This window comes from Cucumis melo, chromosome 7 (assembly GCF_025177605.1).
Source record: "Cucumis melo cultivar AY chromosome 7, USDA_Cmelo_AY_1.0, whole genome shotgun sequence".
In the NCBI taxonomy this organism is placed as follows: Eukaryota; Viridiplantae; Streptophyta; class Magnoliopsida; order Cucurbitales; family Cucurbitaceae; genus Cucumis; species Cucumis melo.
Genome location: NC_066863.1, coordinates 1,629,963 through 1,649,165, shown reverse-complemented (window position 1 = coordinate 1,649,165; position 19,203 = coordinate 1,629,963). Strand labels below are relative to the sequence as shown.

At 29.0% G+C, this 19,203-nt stretch overlaps 1 protein-coding gene across 1 annotated transcript; it reads right to left on the bottom strand.

Annotated features, from left to right (window-relative positions):
• Nucleotides 1-1,199: 1,199 nt before the first annotated feature.
• Nucleotides 1,200-5,455, bottom strand: LOC103493637 (homeobox protein knotted-1-like 2). Its single transcript, XM_008454468.3, has 5 exons — nucleotides 4,567-5,455; nucleotides 4,366-4,488; nucleotides 4,116-4,251; nucleotides 1,672-1,925; nucleotides 1,200-1,555 (listed from the first exon to the last, which is right to left on the bottom strand). The coding sequence occupies exons 1-5, from the start codon at nucleotides 4,948-4,950 to the stop codon at nucleotides 1,352-1,354; spliced, it is 1,101 nt and encodes a 366-aa protein (XP_008452690.1). The 5' UTR covers nucleotides 4,951-5,455; the 3' UTR covers nucleotides 1,200-1,351.
• Nucleotides 5,456-19,203: the final 13,748 nt, after the last annotated feature.

The following is a 19,203-nucleotide window of genomic DNA, read 5'->3' as shown; positions in this document are numbered from 1 at the left end:
CTTTGTCGACCTCATATATAAAATATATTTTCCACAATAATAACATACATTATTACATTATATATAGGATAGATTTGTTTTTATGCGTCGGCGGGTAGATGGGCAGACATTAATTAGTAATTAAGATGTGATTATGATGAAAACACAAAAAATAAGAATATTGAAGGATAAGTAGAACAAAGTGGTTTTGGATTATTTGATTGACAATATGAAATAGATAACCTTTTTTTTTCTTATGTCATTACGGAATTAAAGCAATAAAATTTAGTAGCCCATGATAAGATATTGATTAATTGATTTTTTCCACTTTTGTTCTTTTAATGAGAGAACTTGCTTGTGTGGCCAATTATGAAATGTACCCCAATTTCTGAAACTAAATCTGACCCAAATTAGAATTTCACATACAGCCCACTGTCTTTGATTTTTCTTTTCTTTTTAGTTTGAACTCTCAATTTTCTTCCCTTAATATTTAAATTTGATTAATAGGTGTTTAATTAGTATTTAGAATTAATTAAAAATAGTCTTGTGAAGTAAAGTTATGAAAAGTTATCATTTTAGAGTTGTTAATAGGAAGGTTTTAAAATATCAAACAGAATATATTGTCCTTTGAGAGAATTCTCTCATTATTTTAGGGTTCAAAACTTATCTTGTCTGGTTATGGTTTTGACCTAATGCTCTCTTCCACCTGACTTTAATTTTGGAGTAAATTTTTCATTTAAGTTGGGTGAAAGGGATATGTAATTAAATTTTGAATTTACATCAATAAGTTGGAAAATATAATAAAAGCTTATATAGCCAATGAAAAATGACAAAAAACTCTAAACCACAAACATGGCCCTAGTGCCAAATACTAGTTGAAAGTGAAAGAATTATAGGATATACATTTGGCTTTCAACAAATAACAAATATTTCTCTTTTATTATACATTACTTCCTCAATGCATATTAAATAAAATGAAATATACTGGAAATACTACAATAAGTTTCAGCAACACAAACATTATGAAAATGAAAAAGAAGGGAAAAAACTAAAAGTAAATTATAAAAAAAAAAAAAAAAAATCTTCCATCTGTGTAACTTCCATAAAATATCAACTACTTTGAGTAGCCATATACCTTCTGCAAAGTGAAACTGAAGCTAAATTTACCCAAACAGGCTTTGAATATAAATGTAGGAAAAGTTAAAAAAAAAAAAAAAAAAAAAAAGATAAACTTAAGCATATATCATCTCTTAAAATCACACATATCATTATTATTTGTCACACTATTTGGTTGGTATTATATAAAAGAAATTAACCTTGTTGAATATTTCATAGCAAATCTGCATATACTTTTAGCAGTGTTTACGGTCGGTTACGGTCCGAGCCGATAATGGCCATCGGTCATGTAGTGACCGTCGATATAGAGTGCGGCACTGGGAGGATGAAGGCCATCCATCACCATGAATTGCATATCTTCAGAAGGTTTCCAGTGTCTCTTCCTTTGGTTAATGAACCAATTGTTTATTTGCTTTTGATCCAACCCAGTGGATTCAGCCAATGCCACCTTCTCCGTCTCCTGAGAAAAAGAAAAATCAAATTTTGAGTCGGTATGTTCATAATAACTTTTGAAGTGCTTAAAAATATTTTTTGTTTTACGGAAATATTGAATGAAGGAGGAATTGAGGAAATTACTGAAGGGTATGGCCATTTGTAATGTAACTCCCACCAATTAAGGAGTTTTTGCCTTGCTTCTTTTGGGAGTTTTCCTTTTTTCTTTTTCTTAGAAAGTTCTTGCTTGAGACTGCTCAAGTAACCACTGTACTTCCTCAGTAGGTGGTTCTTCAATTCTCTATCTTCAGCCCGTGGATCGATCTCCGGTAGTTCGGTTTCTCCACCGCTATTTTCTTGTTCCTCCTCAGACGATCCCATTCCTTCACACTTCTCATCTGTAATTAAAAAGAGAAATATCAAATTTTCAGGAATCCAGAAACTCAATGTATACTAATGAAGTATACTTTTCTGTTAGAGTCATCAATTTAGGCTGAAAACCTTGAAGTTTATAGATAGTACAAGATGAATCATAAATCTCTCATTGTTAGAAAAAGGAAAAGGTGTACACAAAACATGAATTATTCAAAGCTTCCTTATTAGGTATCACAAATACTGAAAAGCATTTTCTCAACTTATTTATGTATTTTGGAAAGACTTTTTAAGTGCTTAAAACTATTTCGTTAGACAACAATCTTTAATGTTACAAGACCGTGTTACACAAAGCTAAAGGTAGATTCATGAGGGTATAGCCCAAAGGGGCAAAGTGGATACTATAGTATGAAGTATCATAAGAGATATATTCAGAGGGTCATTGTCTCTAGCAAATGATATAATAGAATCCTCAAGTCTGGATAAAGAAGGGCGAGCCTTGTTATAACTTTTGAACCAACTTTGTATCACTAGTTTATATATACGTGTTATTTTTTCAAGTCTTGATAGATAGGGTCATAGTGTTGTTATGTGATTGAACTATATTGGATGGACAATGTATATTCTTATGAAAGAGGAATTGGCCTAAACAAGAGTTAGACAAATAGATGACACTATTTGAAACAATGAATAATGATCATGCACGTATAAATGAAAAAAAAGGATAATAAATGGTATGAGACGCTTTAGAAGAAACCAAAAGCAAATATATGAGAGTTGACACCCAAAAGAAACAAGATCATATCATTATGGATATTTTGAGGGCTGTTGTTTCTAATATTCTGTTAAGCACTTGAAATGCAGCATTTCAGATAGACCTTAAATGATGCAAATACCTCAAAATAGGCACAAAAGATTTTATTAAGCAGACATCCTACCACTTTTTCTTTCCCAATGCACAAAGAAGTACTTCAAAAAATTATCAAACTCGTTGTTCGATACACAACCAAATTCCTCGAAATATAAAATATAATGCTCCAACTACAATACTTAACCAAGCTAGCAGATAGTCAAGAAAAAACTTCACCTCATCTCAGTGATGTACAATAAGCAACATGTATATAAACTAATAATGAGAAATCGTTACAAGTTCAAATCCCCATACTCAGCTCATAATTACCGTCATCTAAAATTTTTCAGAAAAAACAAAAGAGAAAAACCCCCAAATAATGGTTCATATGTATATACTCATTTGTTTCAAGGTGCACACACATATAATTTGATAGAATTCCAAACATTCTAATTGATTATAGAAACAAGATGTTTCTCGGTACTTTCATGTTCCAGAATATTCAGCTCCTTATTAATTAATTAATAACAAAAATATTCACTAAGTTACATAATTAATATATCAGAATATGACAGAATGCGTTGTATCAAATGCAAACAAATTCCTCATTCATCTTCGAATATATCAAAAGTTCAATTCTTTTATTAATTTAATTAGCACAACTGATTTTGCATGCATGTGGTTAACATTTCAATAGCTTACAAAATCAACAACAGATAAAATTATTGATCTAAATACAAGAAAACAAGATGAAAAAACAAATGGTGAGTGAGAATAATAAAGAGGAAAGGGGAAAAAGGGGTTGATTTAGAAAATTTGGAAGAACACACAACACAGACGAGAAAAAAATGACACATTTTACAGATTGTAAATAAATTAGTAATATATTTTTTTCACTGACAGGACCTACATGGGGTAGGGTTTGATATGAACAGAATCCTATGTTGGACTAAATTTACTTAATTAAGCTTCAATTTGAATGAGTTTAAGCTCGTTAATAAGACCCATTTAAGTAAAATAACTAAAACAATGATACCATCAATCTCGGAATTGTTAACATCACCAAAACCAATAAAGATAATAAATAAACAAATAAACCTAATCAAACATATGGTCATAATTCAACATAGCTCATTAATTTAAGCATAATAATCAAACAAAATTACAGTGTCAGAGATCTGATTCTACATTAAAAAAAAATACCCATAGATTACAGAACAAACGTGGGAAGATTATGATTTGTTTTATTACACACCCATGATAAATATCAGTGCGTTTCTATCTTCATTATCATATAAATTAATAAATAGTAATTTGTGACTAGGGTTCCATTAAATTAATTGATTTCTACAATAGAAAAATTTACCAGAATTGAAGATCCGAACTGGGCCATTACAGAGAGATGTAAGCTGAGATTCAATCCTTCGCATAAAATCCATAGCTTCTTGAATCGGCCTTGAGAGTTCTTCCCGATATTTCACCAACATATCATAATAAGCTTCCTATTTTTTAATTTAAAAAAAAAACCATATATTTATAAAGTCAAATTATTTTAATTAGCACAAAAAAAAAAAAAAAAAAGAAAGAGTATAGGCCATGATTAATTTGTAACACACCATGAATTGATCAAGTTCTGGATCCTTAATGGTCTCTCCAGAAACCATGGAAGATCGCTGTCGTGCTTCAAATTCTTGTCGGGCCGCCACCAGCCGCTCCACCACTTGCGGCGGAGCACCCACCTTAAAAAAAAAAGTTTAAAAAAATTAAGATTGTTTTTTAGAAAAGGGTAGGGGCCCGTTTGTAACTTTATGAATTACCTTCTGACATTCCATGTAGGCTTCGAGGAGGCTGGAGTATTGAGGATGAGCAAGGATTTTTGCCTTAATGGCTTCAAAATCAACGACACCGTTTTGTTCGGGACGACATGTCGTTTGCGGCTGAGGTGGTGGTGGTGGTTGTCGGATTAAAGGGTAATGGAATTTGAGAAGGTGGTGATGTTGTGAAGTAGTAGCTTCAGTCTTGACAATCGATTGATGATGAGGTGTTTGAAAACAGTCGGCTCCTTGTTGAAGATGAAAATTATTAACATTCATCTCAGCCGTTGATCTTCCGAAATTACTTGATGAAGAATTCCCTGATCCATACAAGAAATTCCCTCTCCCATTTGAGTTTTCATTTACATCATTATTATATTCCTCCATTTCTTTTTCCTTCTCCCTCTTCAAAGCCCTAATTCTAAACCAAAAATTAAAAAACAAAAAAAACCAAACAAAAACAAAAAAAAAACCCTAATTTTGAATCGCCGTTGCCACGTGGCTTTTGAAGTACTCGCCGGGAAGAAGAAGGGTTATGATGAAGGGAAAACCATTTTGGTTTTTGATAAATGAGTGTGTGGATAAACTAAGAAACTGTTTTTAAGAATCGGAATTTTTAAGGAGGTTTTGAAGTGAATCTATTGCATGGAAGAGACATGGCTGAGGAAGAAGATGATGAAGGGATGTCGGATTTCACGTGGAGATGCGAAAAAATTAAAATAAAAATTTTGAAATTTGTAAACTGAAAAGTTGAGGTAACAAAGTTTCAATGCTCTGAACTTTAGAGCAAAGCTCTGGATTATTTTTCTTTTTTCTTTTTTTTTTTTTGCGTTTTTTCGTTTGGGGTTTAGGTGGTAGTTGACAAGTCTTTCTTTGTTCAAAGTGATTTTTAGAAAAATGAAATAAAATAATTGAGAAAATTAGAGGGACTATATTATTGATTTTGATTTAATTAATTGTTGGAATTACTAAATTGGGTATTTCTTACAAATAGAAAAAAGAAATGAGTGTTTCAAATCCAATTCCACAACCAAGACAAAGACTTTATTATTATTATTATTATTTTAATTTAATATGAAAAGTACTTTTATTGAAGTGTATTTTCTTTATCTATTTTTATTTCTACTCATTAGTTTCATTATTTTAACTTGTTTAAGTAAAATTTTCCAGCATACATTATTGAATGTCCTATGTTATTGAGAACAGTGTAGGGCAACTTAGACTGTTGAATATAACAAATATATTTATATATATATACATGACATTTTTAGAATCAATCCTATAATCTAGGCTTTTGCTTCATTTTCATTATTATCATTTTTCTTACTTTCCTTGGAAAAGAGTATGAAAGCTTAGTTTTAGTATTACTCTCCCAGGTCCTAACTACCACATAAAGAGCATATGACATAACTTTGTGTGCTTTTTAGCTTTCAAATATTTGAAATGTTTATCGATATCTTATTTATTGTTGAATTGACATAATGAATTGATTTTATTTTAAACAAAGTTGTGGCATAAAGATTGTTTGGGACATTGATTTTATTGTTATGGTATGTATTGAAGTCTTATTTTGACATGGATTACAAATGAAGAGAGATAAACAGTATATATAATGAAAGAATATGTGTGGTTTTGAGTTTCATATCATCTTTTCAAGAACAATTAATAAACCCAACTCTATTTTTATATTAGAAAAATGATAAATAAACCAACTTAGTTGTGCAAATGTGTTACCCATCAAATTCAAGATTTGCATCGATTAAAGAGAAAGGAGGAACATTCTTGATTGTGAAAATTATGTGATATTTTATTAAACAGTAACACAATAATTTAATGTGAAATTTAATTAAAGTTTTTTAAGTCATATTTATTTAAAGGTTTTGTGCAACAAGCTTTTTGTTTGTACTGTGAACGAATTGATGATGGTATATATATATATAAATATATTTATGGGGTTCATTAGTTGTAAAGTTGAGTTTATATATATATAAACAACTTTCAATAACTCCATAGCGATTTGATTTATTGACTACAAGTCATATTGGTAAAACACTGTCGCTCTTTGATAGAAAATTTCAGTGGACAAATTTTGGACTATTTCTTTAATTACATAAATTAATACACTTTGGTAAAATTTTCAATTCTTTTGTCATTTGCCACATTGTTTTTCTCAAGAAAAACATGTATGACTTTTTTTAAACTTATTTTGATTAAAATGAGAGAATATTATGTAATATAAGAGTAGATGTTTTCTTTTAAAGTTGTAAAGGAAACTGCTTAAATCATAAGGTAACATGAGAAGGTATTAGGACCATAGGTCCTGAATTTCTACGCGAATCAAGATCGAGAAAAGGAAGTTTTCTCAACTCCTTCCTTGTTCATTCAGGCTCCTTCTAAGTGGCAGAATAAGGAATGAGCTTGAAAATTCTTTGAACCTCTCCTTTCAGATGAATATGGATTTCTGAAATTCAGGGGGTCCGGACTAGCTTGAAGAACATATATGTCTCCAAAAAACGAAAAAAAAATAAAAGTCAGCGTTTTAGGATTTAGGTCAATCAACCGAGTCAAATAAATATATACCGAGATTCTTTGACATTATTTCTTGTGTGTGCTTAGATAAATTATACACCGTCGTTGTATTAATTTAGGCATTAGCTAGGGTTTCTTAGATTTGACACCACATCGATTCGAGAATCTCCTATTTCTATTAATTCAAAGACAAGATATAACCTATAAAAAGTGGTAGAAGGTCATGCTTATGGGAGGCTAGCCAACATCAATTAATGAAAATGTGACCTAATCGTTAATAAAAATATATAAAATGATTAATGATTAAATGTTAGTTTGAACAATAATTTTTTATGTATAATCGCTTTAATGCATGTTGAAGTTTGACAAAGCAAATTAAGCTATAACTTAGAAGTTTATAAAAAACTCAACAAGTGAAAAATCAACGGTTGGTAACAAGGTATGATAAATTTAATTATATTGATGCTATAACGCTTCTCGCTTGTCTTTCTTGTCTTTCTATCGTTTCTTGCTTTTTCTTAAAAAAACAGAAATGGAGTACTAATCGGTGAGGCAAACGACGAAACTGGAACTCGAACACAATTCCGATAATATTTTAAATCAACGAGTAATTCAAAAGGTAAATTACAAAGGAAAGGTTAAACTACTTAATTAGTACTTCAATACTACTCCCTAAATCCAAATGCCAAAATTCAGACACTAAACAACAGAGCTCTTAAGTATACAACCCAAAACTGAAAACAGGTTGGGAAGCTCTTAATGACAGAAAGAATAAAAATGTGGTACTTTGAAATGCCATTTTACATCATCACCACCATTCACAATTTTCCTTCATATATCACTCTTTAATGTAAGTTTTGCCTGACAAGTATTTGTACTGTATATATACATAAAAGAAATGAAAGAAAAAAAAAAGGCATCTCTCACTTGGAAAAATAAAAGAAGAAAAAACCAACAACAACAGAACATGGGGTTGGGAAATTAAACTTTGCATCCAAAGGACATGAAGAAATGAAATGTTACAAAATCCATATACAAAAATGAGAACTTTCATCTTTTTTACAACTATTATGTCTGTCATGTTAGATGTTTCTTTTAGTACCACACATTTGGTTTGCCCATTTTATTATTGAGTTTCCTCTTTTTAACATTTTTTTTCTTGGTTTAATTATGGCTGGAAAAAACATTTCACTTTTACGGCCTAATTAAATAATCATAAAGAATTGAAATAACACACAGATGAAATTAAGTGAAAAAGTTTCACCACTCACAGTTACACAAATTTCTTCTTTTGTTCGAATTAATATATATATATTATATCCAACACATTTACTATAATTTTCATGAACAAGTTTTATCAAACTCAACTCTACCCACTAAAATGCACTAAAAAAGTATTAGGAATTTGAACAATTGAAAATAAAAAATTAAAATGATATACTTCTTTTATAATATTTAGAATTCGTAATTTTCCAACCTTCTCTTAATTAATTACAATAAATTAAAACAAACGATAGTCACATCATAACTATTTGATAGATTATATATATATATATATATATATATATATATATATATATAGGAAGAACATGGGTATGCATCAACAAGAAAAGATTTTGAAATATCAATTTCTTCAAGGGCCACGTGAGCATACTTTCCTCCGCCGGCGGCTCCCTGATCGCCGACTAAATCCTTAGAAACAGCAATGAAAATCATAAACGTTTTGACAAACTCAATTTTTGCATCCATTACTTTCTTTTGTGTTTGCTGCCTCATTTTCTCTTACTCTTCCAAAAGATCATTCATATCTTTTAAAAACTGTCTAATAAATTAACTTTCAAGTTTTCGCAACGAATCTTTGAATTTTAAAAGTACTTAATAATTTTATACACTTTAATTTAGTCTTATCAAATATGTTAGAGATTTGGTGTTTGGCTATACTTTTAAGGATGCTGTGATCTTTGGAGATTTTTGAGGTACTGGTCCTTTGAAATATCTTTGCCCCCAATAATCATTTATGGGAAGACATCATAGACTTAGTTGCACACTGGAGATCTATATCACATACAACTCTGGTGTATATCCAAGGCTTTAATTTCTCTAGCCTCTACTTGTATTCCAATTTTGAGTTTCTTATCCCCTTTTTACATTTTATTATTTTTTTTGGATATAGGCATAATGAGGATGTTGGAAATGTGTAAACCTAATTGAGATATTTGGGTGTATCTACTAATTCCTTGACATGTCGTATTTTGCTAAAAGAAAAATCTGATAAAATGTCTCTCGAATTTTAAATTCTAAAAGAAATTTTTTTATATTGAAAAAATTGTGTGTTTATTTTTTGGATATTTGCTTTCTTTGTGCTTTCCATTTTGTTGAACAGGTTTGTTTCTTTTTCCTCCGTTGTGCGTATTTAAGAGGTGGTTGTAAGGTTGCTGCTCTCTAAGAAATTTTTGTGTTGTTGTCTCATGTGTTTGATATAAACAACAAGCTTGTCAACCTTAGTAATTGTAAAATAAGAAATCTCGAGGTGTTTCTTTAGATCGTCTTGAAGTTATATTCGTTATTTTGAGAAAATATTCACAAACTTAAGGGAGTCTAAATTTATAAAGTTAGAAACATCTAAGTTCTAATTGACAAAATGTCTCGTCTTTACGAAGAACCCTAAATTTTAATTGTAAAAGCCAAGCACTCAATAAAAACCATACAAATTTCAAAAACCACTCTAAACAATCAAATCCCAGCACTCAAACTTACGTAATTAAAAAAATTGTAACAATTATATAAGTTTGATAAATCAATTTATCATTTGAAGATCTAGTTTCTACGACAATTTTAAGTTTAATTATAAGAATTCAATTTAATAATACATATATGCAAAAGGTACAAAATGCACATGTGAACATTAAAGAAAAAAAGATAGACACCAACAATGATTAAGCTATAGATAGAAAGGGAAAAAGGGGGTTTAGTGAAGAAGGGAATGGGTGGATGGGGAAATTAGGAGGGTGAAGAAGAGAGTGATTAAAAGAGGAATGGGAGTGTGGGGCTAAAACTGAGAAAGAACTGACAGCCACAGCACCCACCCCCCGAGAGTCCCGCGGTGTAAAGGGGGCCTGGTGGGTGGTATTAGCCATTAGGGTTTTAGAGATAAGACAAGTCCATATATTATTAGTCCACACTCACACTCAGCTGCAGCTTCAGCTTGGGGAAATGGTCAGAGAGTATAGCACTACCACTCGCCCCATCTTTTCCTGATCTATTTTTCTTATTATAATTTCATTTGACTGTGTGTACGTAAGTGTGTAATAATGATGAAATTGTACTGTGTACAACAGAGTGCAACGCAGTGCGTGTGCTGCCCCGCCCCCCTCTCGCATCTTCCCCGTGCATTCCACTATTTATACATACACACACACTCACACAACTCCTACTGTACTACTGCTCAAATACGCTCCATCCCCAGGTGTTTTCCCTTTCTTTCCCATTTCCCAATTGCCTCTTTTCTTCTCTATTTTCACCCCCCCCCCCTCTCTCTCTCTCTCTTCCATTTACATTCCTTTACCTAACTAGGGAACACCTCTAAAGCAAAGAGCCCAATGCAACAGGAAGTTATTACTGTTTATACTTAGATTCTGTTATTATCTTAATTTGGATTAGTTTAACATTTGAGTTGTAAATTGTTTTAATTCGAGAAGAAAAAATAAATACTATAATAAAACATTAAAAAAAAATGATGATTGCATGTAAAATAAGAAATAAGAAATTTTGAAATAGTGTTAATTATAGTTATTTGAAAGTACAAAATATCATTTAATTATTATAGCAAGAGATGAGTATTATTGTCTTTGGATAATACTTACACAAAAATACATCTAGGAAGATTTGAAGTTACAAGTGACTCATCATTTGCAATAGTTTATGTACATCATTGGTGTGATGGTTAATGTATACACAAATTCACGTTGTCAATTATATTGATTGCACGCTACCTAAATAAATAATAATAGTTGATGACAACTCGAAAATTGATAGTTGAGGAGACATTCTATATAAACGGCAACAATTTTGTTTTCTAAAATTAAGTCGATAAGACACTACATCCACTCATAACTTTCTTTGCTTGTTATCTAATTTGTACCATTTGTTTAAAAATCAAACTAAATTTTAGGAGAAGGAAAAAAAATTGAGAAAACGCACACTTATTGTTATATACTATTTGTTGTATCGAGAGTTAATAACAGAAAGAACAACTACGGAAGCACGTTAAAATATAGAGAACACATCCAACTTTGGTAATCCAATTCGATGACACAACAAGGGGGTCTTAGACCTATGATAGGAGATTATATTGTTCATGTAATCAACATGCTGACCATAGACTGACTTCAACAATCAGAACTATATTGTACAATAACAATTGTCATAGAATTAATAAAGGCAACTCCCCCTTAAACAATATTCACGTGTAATCCTAGTTTCAAGCATCCTTGAATAGCGGATTGATCTTTTATGTTTAGAATGTTATATCGTCATATATTAGTTCTTAAAATGCATCCAAACACTTACCACTTGTCAGAATATTATATTCCAACGAACACATAAAGGCGAAGACTTCTTTTCCAAACAGTTGTGTACTCATAACCAACTTTCAAATAATCCAAAAGAATAAAGATCCAAACCCTCTAAGAAAGGTGGTATATTGTAAGAGTAAGCCAAAGAGTCTCAACCACCATATTTAAATATATAATTAATAAATCAATCTAATAAAGGGAGTGAGATCACATCATAACAAAAGAAATTTTAAAAAACTTGTTTTTATTTTTGAAATTCGACAAAGAATTCAACCATCATTTTTAAGAACGATGTATGAGATGGGAAGAAAGTAGACTTAATTTTTAAAAACAAAATGATTATCAAGTGAAGCATAAGGAACCTCACAGTTCTTACCAGATAGACGGATTAACACACTAATCATCGATTAATTTTTAAACGGAAACTCGTATTATCAAATATTGTATTATAAATCATAAAACCCATGTGGATATTCAATTCAATACAAATAAAATTCAAATACATCTCACTTACTCCTTATTGAGTTGAATTTAACCCAATTCATAGCAATTCATACTCTCGTTCCTCTTGATATGTTTCGAACTTAATCTTATCATGGGTAGAATAAATAAATAATTAAGGATGTTATTTGTGTTTGTTATTTATTAATATGTACGTATCTTTAACGAATTCAATAAAGCAAACAAATAATTTAACCCAGACACACTATTGGTTGTCCATAAATTGAAACAATAATGCTAAATCATGTCCAGATAGTTAACGAAATAATGAAAATTTTGTTTTGAGAAAAAAAAAATGATGTTGATAGTATTAATTATTTAAGATGATCGATAGTGACAATTATACGAGTCATATCTACTTTATAATTAAGTCATAAAATCTAGCTAGCAACTACTTGATCTATAATTTTTTAAAACAAATTCAACAACATGATAGTCCTATAAAAATCAAAATCTAAAAAATATTAATGGCCAATGTATAAACATCATTTTGAGTCACGTTGAATTAATACAGTTTAATGAAAATTTTACTATATATACTATAATTTTTATTTTCATGATGAATTATATAATTTAGAAACTAAAAGCATGTAATTTTGTCCATAAATAATGTAACGACGGATAGTGATTGTATAGGTGAAACCCACATTCAAATAACTAAAGTTATACAAATTTGGTCAAACTAGGAATTTAATTTGATTTCTAGATCTTGAAAAGCTATACCTACATTCGAGTTAGATCCTATTTCTATTGAATTCTTAAACTTTTAAAATTATATCTATGTAAGACAAAGAAAAATAAAACACTTATATGATGCTCACTATAGAAAATCAAGCAAGAAGTAGGAAGAACAATAACTTACTTTTGGAGGGAATTACGGTCTTCTATGTTATAAATGGAAGGATTTTGAATTATCTAATCAGGTAAAGATTCAAGATGTTAATTTGAAATGATCATGAAGACCCAGAAGAAGTGGATCCCTATCAAAAGATGAGAGTGTGTCATCGGCACATTGAGATTTTACCACTAATTTTCTATAATATTTTTTCTTGCTCTTGTTTAACCATCACACGATTGTTATTCGGTTTTACTTCTAAAATTTTCTCTCTTACACACACTTGTAGTATTTTTTAGAGTACAAAATGACTCATAACAATTTCAAATAAAAGTAATTATTGAAACAAATTTACTAAACAAAACTAAAAGTGGATAGAATACCACCTACACATTACCGTAAAATATACCAACCAAACCAACACAACCTTAATATCAATCATTTATTAGAGAATTATTTCGATTCTATAAATTCTCGACCAAAGTTACCTTTATAGAGTTGGATAGTTTGAAATTAGACATTTCATTTCATGATATCATGTGATTACATACATAAGCAAGCAAGCAAGCAAGCTAGCTAGATCCACGGGATGTAACGGTTTGACGTGGCACATTGTAATCCTAGCTAGTTGAATTGAAGTCGTATTATTTGAGAAATAAAACAGTTGAATCAATGGTATAATAATTGGAAATTGGGGGTTAGAGTTGTGTAATGGCCTTAGAGTTTAGAGGCCCTTTTCACTATCAAATCATACCGTCCTTTTTTAAAAAAGAAAAATTATTGATGATATCATATGAAATGAGCTGTTAGTGTCGCATCTCTATATGTCACACCCACACATTAAAGACTTCAAATTTCATGTTTGATATTTGTAAGACATGTTTTAACAATCTACCAACTCTTTTTGTTGATATTTGGCAACATAACGGTCAACCCCACCACCCCCCCATTAACTGCCCCCTTCCTTCTCCTCCATCCATATTTCTCTATTTTCTTAATTTTCCTCCCCCCTTAATCACTCCTTTATCCACTCTCATCATTCTTTACCTTCAATTAATTTACTTTAATTATCCACCCTTAATCACACCCACATCCATAAAAACATATTAACCTTTGTTTGAAGTCAAATATGAAAAAATGATGTTGAATTTTGATTTTAGAAGTTTAATTAAATTTGATTATATGAAAATTGCATTCCAAATTAAAAACTATGTCAAATTAGACTTTTTTTTTTTTTGTATGCATTGAATATTGCATATGAAATCATAGTTCTTGGCTAGTTACAATATGTTGTCTCCTACCTAATCATACAATGAAATGAAACATCTCCAACAACTCAAACTACTTTCTATGTGTTTTCACTTTTATCCAAATTAAATATATGTCTCGAGTTGTTGTGATTTTTTTGATAAAATGTTTTTAAGGTTTCGAGTTGATTGAATTAAAATGAGGAAGAAAAAACAAAATTGAATAGTAAAATTCACAATTATTGTTATATTTGTTTTAATTTTTAAAAATATTATTTATATGTAAGATGCAGCCTTGGATTGGACAGATCCTACGCAAGGCAAATTGGTTTTGGTTTGAAATTAAAAGGAAAAGATTATCATTTCTTGATTGACATTTCATTGTCTCATCATATCTATATATATACACATAGAACTGTGTCGAGTACATACATGGAGTATACTAGATGAGCATTGTTCTTTCAAATTATGGGACACACTTCCTACTCCTTCCATGTCTATTTATAAATAAAACATAAAACGCCAAGATTGCCTTACACATCATTTTTTACAAATCGTTTCGAGAAAAACGATGATTATCTTAAAATTATAATAACCACTTCTTATTGTAATAAAATACTATTTAAAAATTTTCAATTAGTTATAATAAACTTTATTTCAAAACTAATATAAACCTAACTCAAATTGCTCTAAATATCCATATTTGGTTTTTCAATTTTAGTTAAATTTTAAAGACAAAAATAGAAAAAGCTCGTAAATCCATAATGAAAAATATATATAAAAAAAAACATTTTGAGTATTTTACTTTTATGAAAAAATTTCAAATTTGATTATGTAAATGGTAGATAAATTGAATGGACAGCTCCCATATCTTGACCGTCCGTTGAGTACATTAAAAGACGAGAAGATTAATAAAGAATGAACAGTTTGCTATCTATATCATAATGGTAAAATCTGGATTTAATGCTTCCTAAAATAATAATTAAAATTAGTACTATTATTAATAATAATTTTGATTATTTAAATTCTTATCACCTCATTTATGATGTGAATTTAAAAACAAATTGAGGAAAATCCTCTATTTGTGAATTTACGTTATTTAATTTATTGTCCATCAACCATATAGTAATTTTAGCCATGTAAATTATTTCGATAAAATTGTAAAGAAATAAAATATTTAAATTTAATAGAAAAATTAAGCGTAATAAAATTTGTCTTTTAGTGATTTTATTGTATAAAATATAAATAATTTATCAACATTTTCTATTTTTTAAAAAATCTATAATTTTAAACGACTATATATATATATAGAGGAATGATATGATATGATACTTTATACATATATTAAATATCAACTAAAACATTGTTCGGATGAGTATTTGTACTTTAATTTTTCCTCTTTTTTTAGTATAGCTTTAAATAATTTTGTTCCTCTATCTTTTAATCTTAAATACTATAAACAAAAGAGATCATGACTCAATCGACATAATTTATAAAATTAATTTCTTATATTGATTCTCTCTAAAATAATTAATTATACTTTAGACTTCATTATTGAAATTTTAAATACAACTTTCCTAAAACATGCTCTATTGTACAATTTTTTTCTTCTTCCATCATTTATAAAATAGTCTTATATATAATAAAAAGGTATGTTTTACCTAAACTTTATAGAATCAATGATTGAAAAGGGTATAATTAATTTTCTAAAATCTTTATTTACTACTACTACTATTATTATTATTTGTTGATAATTATTTGGTACTCATTCTAATAGTCCCCACTTCATTAATTTTCATGGAAAACATTGGCAAGTTTTATAGTAATTAAATTGAATTGATGCCTCAAAAAGAAAGAAAGAAAGAAAAATGGCCTTATAAAGTCACCCTTTCATGAGCTTATTAATGGCCTCTTTTTGCAACCAAAAAATGCTTTATAAAAGTAATACAATGACGTCCATAAATTGAAAGATAGATTTGCCCCTTTAGAATCACTTATAGACAAAATTAAATAGTCATATCCAACTTTATATTCATTTCAAATTAGTAAAATCACAACCAATTATAGAAAGTTCTCCGATCTTAATTTATTTAATCATTGTAAACAAAATTAGTTTCTTCGATTTTTTTCTCTAAATTTACAACTTTTCCCCGAATAAGTCGCTATTTAAAACAATGCAATAAAATAACATGGTAATTGTAATTGAAAGTTAAAACGATAAAATTACATGGTAAGTAGTTAATTTCAATTAGATTCTTGAAGTCTATTGACCTTATCGTGTAATGCTCAATCATTAATTCCTCTATTATTCTACTTTATTGAATATAAAAATATGTAATGATAACAAATATGAGATAAAATTCATTAAATAAAATAAGTTTTAAAATCTCGAAAAGTCAAAATTAGGGAAACAAAATGATGGGAACATGGTTTTGTAGAAGAAACGAGGCGGGACCCACTAAATCATCATTTGATATATATTTTTTTAAAAAAAAAAATCTACAAGTACATATTACAGTATGCAAGATCTAGAGATCGAACGTCATGCCTCAAAATTTATAGTATAAGATTAACTTATTTGAATCACAAATAACATAGTATATGATATTTTGGTATTTTTATTTTTCTATATTTTCTTTTCATCTTTATTTAAATTTTTTTATCTTTTTCGTTATAGTAAATCAGATTATCATACAATAAAATGATTCGAAGAAATGTAACGTTTTATATTAAAAAATTTACATAGCTAAGTAGTTTACATAAAGATGTAATTAAAAAATTAAATGGAAAATGTAGAAATGATTACAACATTAAAAAGAAATTGATACTTTAGAATAAAAATATTTAAAAGGTGAACAAAGGTACAAAAAATAAAAGGACTAAAATTATGATTTATAATACTTTTATAAATATAATATAATATGGGACCCCAATATGTTTAAGTTTTTTAATATTTATATCTATACCCATAATCTAAAAGAGATTCTTTCTGAAAATATAATAATAAATAGTAAGACTTTGGTAACTATATATATCACTTTGTATAAGTATATTTGATATTTATACTTTTATTATTTATTATTTTCTCTTAATATTTAGAATAAAATAATTTAGATCAATCATTACTTCTTTTGGAAATAGTAATATATTTTCTAATTCAAGCATAAGTGAAAATTGATGTATCCACAATTTTAAATTATAATATTTATTTATTTATAACTTAGTTTAATCGATGCAATGAGATAATAAAGAAAAAGAAGTGATAAATTGATATAATTACTTCAAAGCGGGGGAAATAAATTAGGGTTAATTTTCATGAATGTAACAAAATTTTAAAATATTCACGATATGTATAACAAAATAAAAAATTTATGAAAGTATCATTTTTTAAAAAATATTTCATATTTGTTTTTGTTGTTTTTTAATTTCGTGTGGCTCTGATTGTCTCCTCCTTCCTTTCTATCTTCTTCGTAGCGGTAGTGTTCTTCATGCCTTATTCTTCTGTAATTTTTCTTTTATATTTTTTTGAAATCATGATCATTATTCTATAATTAATTATTTTGTATTATACTTTCGTTATTATTATCTTTGTTTTAGATCAATCATCAATCTTGTATTATTTTTTTTCCAATGTGTTGTGTACAGATATGAACTACATGATCATTAATTACCATAGGGCTTTTCAAAACCATCGTTTATCATGAACTATGTGATCGTGTATCACGAACTACACGATTGTGTATCATAAACTACACACGATTATGTATCATCATCCACACGATCATTTACTGGGGCTTTTCAAAATAATCGTATATCATGAACTAACAATCGCGTATCATGAGTAACACGATCAATGATCATTTCCTACACGATCGCGTATTATGATTGTTTAGAAGAAGAATTACACGCATGCATATAGTCGGTGATACTACCTACACGATCGTGTATTATTTTTTATATGCGAATATGTCGCGTATGTGGTGTATTATTCGCATATTGATTGGGACTTTTGTTGTATTTCATATTGGTTCTTCCATTTTCAATTAGATATCAATTTTCACTTATGTTGATTAATTATTATATTTTTATAAAAAATCCCTTAGATCAAGTACAATTAAATATTAAAATTTAAGGATATGTTTGGGGTGGGGTTTTAAGGGAAAAATGATTAGAAAATTGGGTCAAATCAATTATGATAAATGGAGATTAAGGTTATCTTAATCTCTAAATAACTCTATCTTATCATCTCTTCTACTTTCTTACAACCATACATTATCCTATCCAAATAATTCAATCCAAATTCTATTATTATTTTTTAAATTACTATAATCATAACGCTCCCTTAAACTCATATTATTATAACCCTACTATTATAATCTTTCCTCCAAACACATACTATCGTAACACTATCTTTCATATTTTTTCCTCCAAACACATTACTGTAATACTACCAATAATAATCTTCTTCTAAACATATATTATCATAACATAGTATTATCATAATCCTTTTTCCCGTAACTTTTTTCTCTCCCGAATGGACCTAAGAGAGTAAATAAACGTGAGAGAAGGAATTAGAAAGGGCGTCCGTGAAGCACGGGAGAAGCAGTGGAAGTGGCAGCCGCCGCAAGACACCACAGAACCACTTCCCCAAATTCCAAAATTGCTATTACCTTCCACTGCCACTTCACTTATGACGTCTCACTTTCCTTTTCCCTTTATTTTTCTTCACCATGGCATTAATTAAAATTTTGAATTTCTTCTGCGGTTCATCTTTAAAATATTCCTTTCAAAAAAAAAAAAAAAAAAGGTTCGATATATCTATCCACTTTTATCAAAAACAGAATTTTGCAACTTTTGTCCACTTCATCAAGTCTTTCTCCAACTTCTCATTTGCTCTATTTATAGTTGCACTTCTCGTTTTCTCTCTCATAAATGAAGGAAAGAATTAGACAAT